Genomic DNA, 10,286 nt, shown 5'->3' with positions numbered 1-10,286 from the left:
TGGTTTTCAACCACGGGTAATTTTGCCTCCCAGAGGACACGTGGCAATGTCCGGAGACATTCACGGTTCTCAGAACCGGGGGAGGGGGAGAGCAGGTGCTACTGGCATCTATTGGGTAGAAACCAGGGATGCTTGCTCAACATCCTGCAGTACATAGGACAGCCCCACAATGGAGCATTTTCCGGCTCCAAACGGCAATAATGCCGCGGTTAAGAAACCCGGGATGAGCTGAACGACCCAGTGAAAGGTACAAGAAGCAAAGCCCCCGAGCAGGTGGACGTTTGCAGGTTGAATCGCGGTGTGGGTTGTGAAGAGCTCAGCCGGCCCCGGGGCAGAGGGGAGAGACAGGGCCAACACTCGGGTCCCGTGGGGCCGGGGACATCCCCCGAGTCCCGGAGCGCCAGCCGCCCACTCGCTCCATTCCCTGCCTGCGGCGAGACGCCGGGAACGGAAACACCCAGTCACTTCCCGCGGCCGAGACCCGCGTTCCGCAGCTTCCGTAGGGACTCCTCAAGCAGCCCTCGCGAGACTGTGCCGTTGCGCTCTCGCGATAGTGGGCGGAGCTTCCAGCCGCAGTGCGGCAGCGGAGCTCCGGGCTTTCGCTGTAATGCCCCAGACTAGGGCGGTTGGGCTCGGAGGATCTCGGGGAGGCGTGGAATCAGGTGTGAGCCGTTCGAATTCCGGCTTGCCGCACCTTCTCTGGCCTTCTGTCTCCGGTCTCAGCCCTCCAGCCGCCAGTGAGAGTCCCGCGTGGGCCACAACCACGCCCACCTATCAGAACCGCGGAAAAAGGAAGTGCGTGTCTCTGCCTGAGTTCTTAGTTTGGAGTTCAGCTTGTTCCTCCCGTTTTTCTGGGACAGCGGCGGGGCTCTCTGGCCAGGAATTCCCTTAGGCTTGGGCTTGCACCCCGGTCTCGGGCTCCAACTCCGGGCACGGTGTGGAGGGCTCGGGAGGAACCTGACACCTGATACCTCAGGTAGATACATCTGCCCCCTCCTCGGGGCGGGCGGAAGTGGAGCCTTTGTTTGTTTCCGTTAAACCGCCTTTGGCTTCCTTGGAGGCCACCGATCCGTCTTCAGAGATTCACGTCTCTTGTGCCCGCCAGGTAACCCGTAACCGTTTTCTCTTCTAGTGCACCATGCTCCCCAAATCTGATGTGTTGAGTCAAGATGAACTGCGCAAAAAGCTGTACCAGACGTTTAAGGATCGGGGTATACTGGATTCACTGAAGGTATCACTTTAAGGATCGGGGTATACTGGATTCACTGAAGGTATCACTTTTAGGCATATCTCTTACATAAATTTTACAAGTGTAACCTGTAACAGGTAGTCCACATGTAAAGACATCTATGTCTTGGGTTTTAAAAATAGCATGATACAGAGATTGTATTGGTGAATTACACTGCTCTGTTCCTGTGTAACTCTTAAATCGTAAAACACACATTTTAGTAAGGTTAGGTTTGTTTTCAAGATTTGGCGTACAGGTTCCTGAGTTAATAAGTGGTTTTGTAACAGAGGATATTGTCACCATGTAGAAAACATTAAGGGACTGCTTACTGTAGAAAAGTTGGGGGAATGAGGAATTTCTTCTTTAAAATATATTGAAATGTATAAATACTTGAGCAGCAAATATTTCCTAGTACACTTTAAGGTATGAATAACAGCAAGGAGTAGGATTAGCTGAAATGTGTTTTCATTACTATATACATTTCAAAAGACCATTTTACACTTAAAATGGGAAATTAAGGACAGCTTTTTCTTGTCTCCTCCATTGTTTTTGTAACTTAAAAATACTTCACATTCATCTGAAACATACTTCAAACTCATCTGAAATATAGAAAAGTATACAAAAGAAGTCATCTCTAATACAAGTACTAATTGGCATAATGTTGCGTGTATTTGTGTATCCTCTTTACTGTTACATGGTGAGCATTTTCCTGTGTCCTTAAATGTGTCTTGAAATCCTCATTTTCATTGGCACCGGGCTCATCTTTTGGATCTTTGGACATATGGGTAATTTATGCAGCATTCTCCTGTTATTGAATATTTAGGTTATACCCAGGTTTACACTTTCCTTCAATTGCATCTCTCACTTTTTGCCTAGAATAGATGAAGTGGTGTTAATGAATCAAAGGGCGTGAACATTTGTAAGGTTCTTGGTGTACATGTCTTGTTTCAGAAAGGTAGTAATACAACTGACCCTTGAACAACACGGGTTTGAACTGCTCAGGTCCACTTATATGTGGACTTTTTTCAATAAATACCTACTACAATACTACACTGTCTCTGGTTGGTTGAATCTGCTGATGCAAAACTGGGGATATGGAGGGGACTCCTAACCCCCAGTGGTTCGAGGGTCAACTTCAGTTTATATTCCACCAGCAGTTTGAGAATGCACGTCTCTCTCCAATAGTATGATCATGACATGTTTTAAAGCAATCTAAGACTGAGAAACTCTATTTTAACATTCTTTTGTTTATCAGTGAGGTGGCATATATTTTCTGGCCATTTGTATGTTTTCCATGGATTGGTGCTTCATGTTCCCCTTGCCCGTTTTTTTTCCCTAGGGTGCTAGTGTTTTCTTATTGATACGAGTCTTTTTAATGGAAACTTAATCTTTTTTTCCTTTTTTGTGACAATACTATCTGTCTTCAATTTTAATTTGGCTCTAAATATACTGAAGTTACATTTTTATGTGGTCAAGTCTATTGTTTACTTTTTTTGTGCTGATTATTCTCAGTCATTTTCCACTGAGAATGAATATTCACTTCTTTTAAGTTTTTAAAAAGGCTGTTTTTTTTTTTTTACAGTTAATTCCTTAACCCACCTGAAATTAGTTGTAGTATATCACACATTAGTCCAGTTTCTTAGGAGGAATGGTTTTTGCGTCTGGGCATGGTGTTTGTTCTCTTACTGTCCTTTGGGTTTGGTTTGGTAGGGTTTTACTTCATGTCTATAGTCTAGTTGATAATGACCTATCATTATCCATTTTGAGCTCTCCTTGTTAGGCTTTGGTATCAGGATTATGCTAGCCGTGTTCACTTTACAGCTGCAGCCTATCCTAAGGAGAAATACTGTTTCTTGTTTGCAGCTGGCCATTCAGTTTGTTATTCTAGCGTGATCAATGGCAGGGGGGAATTTGGCAAGGGAGATTTTTACTTTCTCAGTCTGAGCTAATTTACTTTCTCAGTTTAATGTCCTGAGTGAGTTCTAATGTTTACAATTGAAGCTTTGAGTGGCTTAATTCACTTTCTCTTTGGGTATTTGGAAAGAATTTGTATTTATGATTAAGTACAGAGTCATATGGGTATCTGGTAAATGAAGTTTATGAAAAATCTTCTTTTTCCTTATTTCGAGTCTACTCTGTCAGTTGCTGAGAGATGTGCTGAGGGTTCCGGGTCACTAAGTCTTGTCTCTCCTACTTCCCCTCCCCCCACAATAATTGGCCTTCTTTCTTTCTTTTTCTTTTCTTTCTTTTTTTTTTTTTTTTTTTTTTTTGAGCAGAGAAAGGTTTATTGCAGGGCCAAGCAAGGAAAACAGGTGGTTCATGCTCAAACCCGAACTCCCCTATGGGTTTTTGGGGAGAAGTTTTCATAGGCACAATTTGGGGTGAGGGCTCTGTCCTTACTTTTGTCTTAGGGACGTTGCAAGCTTTAATTCTGAATAGATTTCCCTCTTGGCACTGGCTGCTGGAAAGCCCCCCCGGCCAGTTTTTGGATTCCTTCCAGCAAGTGCTAGATGTCATGCTTTTTGGGTGTGTCAAGATGGAAATTCATCTGTAATGTCATTCCACTGTTTGCTACTCTTCCTTTTACCCTGCTTAAATCCCTCATTTAATTCTTAGCCATTTCAGTACTTGTTTGCAGGACACCCTAAATCCTTTTGTTAATTAAGCTGAATCTAAGTATATTTCTTCATTACTATGTTACAAATTGAATTAAACCACTAAATTTTACTGGTGGAGGAGGCTTTAATTTTCTCTTTCCAGTTACTTAACTGTATCAGATGAGGCAAAGCATATATATTTTGTTTAGTGTAAATGTGTTTTTTACTATAGGATTTTATTTTATTTTTGAATTTTTGAATCTTAGTTTTTTATACAGCAGGTTCTTATTAGTCACCTATTTTATACATATTAGTGTATCCATGTCAATCCCAATCTCCCAATTCATTCCACCACCACCCCACCCCCTGGCCACTTTCCCACTTTGGTGTCCATATGTTCTTTCTCTACACCTGTGTCTATTTCTGCCTTGCAAACCAGTTCATCTGTATCATTTTTCTAGGTTCCACATATATGCGTTAATATACTATATTTGTTTTTCTCTTTCTGACTTGCTTCACGCTGTATGACAGTCTCTGGATACATCCACATCTCTACAAATGACCCAATTTCGTTCCTTTTTATGGCTGAGTAATATTCCATTGTATATATGTGCCACATCTTCTTTATCCATTCATCTGTTGATGGGCATTTAGGTTGCTTCCATGACCTGGCTGTTGTAAATAGTGCTGCAGTGAACATTGGGGTGCATGTGTCTTTTTTGAATTATGGTTTTCTGTGGTTATATGCCCAGTACTATAGGATTTTAGATACACATAAGTTTTGTTCTATACTACTAATATAGAATTATATATAGAACTAATATATTCTCTTTAGCTAAAGGATAGAAGAAAGAGATGTAACAAGAACTTCATTTGTTTCTTGTTTGTATTCTATTAATAACAATTCCTTAGGTGTTATTTACTGCTGAACCCCATGAATCTAGGCAGTGTACTCTTAAGCTCCGCTCAATTGTATATTTCAGATTATGTGCAAAATAAATTAGAACAAATATCCAGCAGTCTGATTAGGGGATTTTTTTAAAACCAAAATGAATAATAACAGTGGTATTATAACTTTGAGAAAATTAGCCACCTTGAGCCTAAATTTCCTCATTTATAAAATAGGGGAAAATTATTATATTTCATAACGTCTAGAATTGTAAATAGTCCATGTGAAAGTGAATCTTAATAAGCCTTTTTTGTGTTTACTGATTTTTCTCTTGTGTATACTATTTCCCTTTTGGGAACCTAATTTTATTTTGATCAATATACTTGAATATATTGAACCCAGTATTATTTTCGTATCCTCCAACAATTTGCAGAGAGGTGAGGAAGTAGCAGAGTTTTCTCCTGTATTTGGTGCCCCAATGAAAAGTTGCTGAACTGGGCTCGTAGGGAAGCGAAGTTAGTCTCACCATGTTCTGGCTCACCACCAGCTCACTTGGAAGCTGGTGAAAGCAAGCTACTCTTTCTAGAACCCACTGGGCTGCTTGTCTCACAGGGTAAGACAGAGTGTCCAGGGGAAGGTTCCTAACTTGTGGCCATGGATTTAGAACCATTCTGGAAACAAAAGGAAGGATTCTAATTCATGTGACAAGTCTGTTCCGCCAGTGGAAAAAATCCTGCTGAAATTTTTTTCCCCCTCTTGTTTCATTTTGTATTTGATCTAGACGCAACTCCGAAACCAGCTTATTCACGAACTGACGCACCCTGTGCTGAGTGGCGAAGTGCAGTCCCTGTCCATCTCCGTGGAAGGGAGCTCCCTGTTAATAGGAGCTTCCAACTGTCTAGTGGCAGATCACTTACAGAGATGTGGCTATGAATGTTCACTTTCTGTCTTCTTTCCGGAAAGTGGTTTGGCAAAAGAAAAGGTAACATCTTTGCTTTTCTGTCTCTGAATTTTCTGTTAACAGCTTCTCCCTCAGATAATAGCTAAGTGCTCCTTGGCTAGCTGGGTCCCTTTCTTGTTTATCTTTGAAATTACATCATGTATTTGTTATAATGTGACAAAGGAGTATGAAATCTAACATTGTTACCGATTCCTTGGTATCTTAATTCGTCTTTATAAAATTGTGATGTTTTGGAGCTAGAAGTGCTCTGACACTCCATGTAGTCTGAGGACACGAAACTGCCGTTTATGTTGAATGTCTGTTGTGAGGCTGGCCCTGCTGGTCACTCTGCAGGTGGTACTTGGATTACAGATGAGGATCCAGACACTGGAGAGGTGGGGTGATTTGCTCACGGTCACATGATTTGTAAGTGGCGATGCAGGGCAGTAAATCTAGATCTACAGTTTGCTGTCTTCAGTATGCTACAGTCTCTTCAGATATTTGTCATCTTTGTGAGGACATAAGAGAAGTGAGGGAAAAGTAACCTTTGAAAACCTGTGGAGTTCTTAAATATTAGAACACCTTTTACCACTTGCCTAATTATTGTAACTATCTTTCCACCAACCACTGAACATACTAGTCACACTTGGTTATCTTAAAGGCAGATATAGCAAACTTTCCCTATTTTTTTTTTAATGGACGTAATTTTTTAGAGCAGTTTAGGTTCACAGCGAAAATGCGCAGAAAGGGAGATTGCCCATCTGTTCCCTAACCCCACACGTTCAGGCCTCCCCTGCTATCAACATTTTTTACTCTGTACATTTTTACGTTCAGTGAACCTACATTTGCACATCATTATCACCTGAAGTCCATAGTTTACATTAGGGTTGAGTCTTGGGGTTATCCGTATGTTTTTACTCTTTATCTTGGCCATAATTGTCCAGAAATGTGGTATTCAGTGGTTTCAAGAGAACAACAGTGTTATTATTGGGAAAACTTAAAATTTAAATTTAAAAATTTAAATAATATTTATTCATTAACACTCAGATTTTACCAGCATTAGGGATTCTTTGTTGATCCTTCTATCTAACTTTCTAATTACATTTCACAGTTTTGCTTCTAGAATGAATAATGTGTCAATTATATGGTTATAGCAGTGATTATGTAGTTCACACACTTAAAGGTTTCTATACTCTAAAATACTGTGCAGAATATTCTTTAATGGAAAACTAATTGTAGATGGTATCAGTGTTCTCAGGGTAGACACAGCATGTATTTCTATAGTATGTATTGTTTACTAAGAATACTCAAACTCTTTGACCACATGTATATGTAAAATAGTTTTAAACATTTTGTAGTTGTAAAGATAGTACAAACTTAGTTTATTTACATTTTGAAGCAATAGTAATTTAAAAATGTCATTGCAATTGAAAGACCCTGGAATGCACTCATATATTCATTGGTGCCTCAGATGTTTGAGTGTTTCTTATCTGTAAGACTTTAACCATTCCTTTTATTTCTGTTAGGCACATCATTGTTGATGTGAATTATTTGGAGGTTAATTATGTGATCAGGAGAAAAATTTTATCCTTTTGACTGCATTGTTTATTGTAACTTAATATAAGAAAGCTTACATGTTACACTATTAGCATAGTTATAATCTTTAGTCTGAACCATGATTTTTAGTCTTAAATTGGGATGTTTCTGAATATGTCACTTACAGATTGATGTTAAAATCTGTGTACTTTTTTTTTTTAAGGTATTTACTATGCAGGATCTATTACAACTCATTAAAATCAACCCTGAATCCAGTCTCTATAAATCACTGGTAGGATTGTTTCGTTTTTATAACTTGCTTTGGTTTGTTAATAATAACTGAATAGTTGAATAAAGGTAAAATATTTTCTTTTCACAGGTTTCGGGATTTGATAAAGAAAACCAAAAAGGTAGGAGCCTTCATCTTTGTAGAGAATAGGAACATTTTTGTTATGTATTGTTTTGTATAAAAGTATGAAACTAATAATTTTCAGGTGGAAGAATAGGGAATTTGAATGAATCATTTGACTTTTTTCCTTGCTGACAGTACCTTTTTAGATAGAACGATTCATCTGTTTTACAAATGTGGATCCTTTCCCCTAAATTTTAACCTTTTAAAATCGCTGTTACTCAAATGAGAACACTAGAGGCAGCATCAAGAGCCCTACAAACGGACTGAAAGCTGGTCTTTGTGGAGATACCCACCGTTTGGAACATTTCCAAAACAAAAACAAACAACGTTTAGGCCACTACCTTTGTATCCTAGATAGGCCCCTAAGTACAGTATATAGAGTATTGTATTAATATTGGCTTAAAGAGTGAAATATCTGTTCAGGAATGTGCTATTTTTTATTGTTTATATAGGCCTGATAAATTGCTTTAATTTTGGCCTTGATAATAACCTTCAAAGAGTCCATAACTACTCTGAGCTAATAGAAAATGTATATATTGGTCTCTGCCCCCAGTTCCTGGCACACAGCTCCCAAAACCCTTGTAATCTCCTGGGTGATAGGAGTCTCTTGTGTTCGAATGAGCCAACACTATGTGGGTCCCTGGATGGCTCCTGGATGAGGGCTGGAAAGACCAAGCCATGATTAGAAGCTTGAGGTTTTCAGCTTTGCTCCCCATTCTGTTGAAGGGAGGAGGACTGAAAATGAATAATCGATCATTTTTGTGAATAATCGATCATGAATGTGTAATGAAGCCTCCATAAATCCCAAAAGTATGGGGTACGGAGAGCTTCCAGGTTGGTGAACACATGGAGGTACTAGGAGATTGGCATACCTGGAGAGGGCATAGAAGCTCCGGGCTCCCTCCCACATGTACCCCGCCCTGTGTATCTCTTCTATTTAGCCGTTCAACTGTATCCTTTATCATATCCCTTTTTTTATATATAAGTTTATTTATTTTATTTATTTTTGGCTGCGTTGGGTCTTCCCTGCTGCGCGTGGGCTTTCTCTAGTTGCGGTGATCGGGGGCTACTCTTTGTTGCAGTGTACGGGCTTCTCGTTGTGATGGCTTCTCATTGCGGAGCACGGACTCTAGGCACACGGGCTTCAAGTTGTGGCACACGGACTCAGTAGTTGTGGCTCATGGGCTCTAGAGCACAGGCTCAGTAGTTGTGGCACACAGGCTTAGTTGCTCCACGGCATGTGGGATCTTCCTGGACCAGGGCTTGAACCCATGTCCCCTGCATTGGCAGACGGATTCTCAACCACAGTGCCACCAGGGAAGCCCCCTATCATATCCTTTAATAAACTAGTAAACATAAGAAAGTGTTTCCCTGAGTTTTGTGAGCTATTCTGATACGTTAATGAAGCCCAAGGAGGAGGTTGTGGGAACCTCCTATGTATAGCCAGTTGCTCAGAAGCACAGGTGACAACCTGGGCATGTGACGCACCTGAAGAATGTATAGGTATGGTGGCAGGGGGTGGTCAGTGTGGGACCGAAGCCCTTAACCCATGGGATCGGATGCTGCCTTCAGGTGGACAGTGTCAGAATTGAGTTCAAGTGTAGGCCACCCATCTGGTGTCGCAGAGAATGGCTTGGTGTGAGGAAAAGCCCCACACACTGGGTGACCAGGAGAGTCGGAAGTAAGTGTTGTGAAGTGTTCTGTGTAAAAGTCAAGGGGCTTACAGGGAGGGGAGAGATGGGAGGGAAGAGGTGGGTTTCTCCCTGCACAGAAGGAGGGAAGCTGAGGGTTTTTTCCTTTACAACTGCTGTGGGTGACAGGCCACAGGCTGGACTTGATGATGGCCTTGGTAGTATGAACATATGCATTACAGGCAAGTTACCAGCTTAGTTGTTACTTAAATCTTTTCCAAAAAATCCATAACACCATGTAATGGCCTTTTTGTGTTAGTGTGCTCCTTGATTTTGTCTGTTGCCAGCATTGCTACCATCCCTGCTTTGACATTAATTCAGGACTTGCCATTTGGCAGACACTTGAGTACCTACTTTCTGCCAGTCATTATTCTGTGACTTAACTGCCTGGTCTCCCGGGAGTAATGTTAGCAGAGGATAAGTAAATTGGATCAAAAGTCATTCTGTTTTTATTTTACTGTATTATTGAAGTATAGTTGACCTACAATGTTGTTAATTTCTGCAGTACAGCTAAGTGATTCCGTTATACATACATATACATTCTTTTTCATATTCTTTTCCGTTATGGTTTATCACAGGATATTGGATATAGTTCCCTGTGCTCTATAGTAGGACCTTATTGTTGATCCATCCTATGTATAATATTTGGATCACAAGACATTCTAGATCACCTGCAAAGTAGGTCATCCTTACTGAAGTTGAGGATGGTAGGTGATCCTAGGTTGTAGATTCTATGGCCGTGCTGTTTAGTGTAACTCTGAGATGGGAATGTCTGTATGTGTGTTGCCTGATATGGTAGCCATTAGCCACATGGGGCTATTGAGCTTTCGAAATGTGGCTAGTGTGACTGAGGAACTGAGATTTTAATTTAAGTAGCTACACGTGACTAGTGGCTGTCACGTTGGACAGCACAGTTCTAAGTAAATAGCTGCTGTCTGTAGTGTAACTATTTCAGAAAGAAATTTAGGGCTTGAAGGTATATTAAGAAATAAT

The 10,286-nt window shown here is 40.7% G+C and overlaps 1 protein-coding gene across 4 annotated transcripts in view; it reads left to right on the top strand.

Moving 5' to 3' along the window:
- Window positions 1–562: 562 nt before the first annotated feature.
- The window catches only part of LOC132483002 (centriole and centriolar satellite protein OFD1-like), a 63,523-nt gene continuing 53,799 nt past the window's right edge, over window positions 563–10,286 (top strand). For 3 of the 4 annotated variants that reach the window (XM_060088270.1, XM_060088269.1, XM_060088266.1), the window contains exons 1-5: window positions 563–976; window positions 1,133–1,231; window positions 5,496–5,696; window positions 7,414–7,482; window positions 7,570–7,600. In XM_060088270.1, the coding sequence (XP_059944253.1) occupies window positions 1,139–1,231; window positions 5,496–5,696; window positions 7,414–7,482; window positions 7,570–7,600 (394 nt within the window). In that variant the 5' untranslated portion in view covers window positions 563–976; window positions 1,133–1,138. The remainder of the gene's footprint in view (window positions 977–1,132; window positions 1,232–5,495; window positions 5,697–7,413; window positions 7,483–7,569; window positions 7,601–10,286) is intronic. The other variant, XM_060088268.1, reaches the window with a different exon arrangement.

This window comes from Mesoplodon densirostris, assembly GCF_025265405.1.
Source record: "Mesoplodon densirostris isolate mMesDen1 chromosome Y unlocalized genomic scaffold, mMesDen1 primary haplotype SUPER_Y_unloc_2, whole genome shotgun sequence".
Lineage (NCBI taxonomy): Eukaryota > Metazoa > Chordata > Mammalia > Artiodactyla > Ziphiidae > Mesoplodon > Mesoplodon densirostris.
The sequence above is the reverse complement of the archived record's forward strand: the minus strand, read 5'-3'. Positions and strand labels throughout refer to the sequence as shown.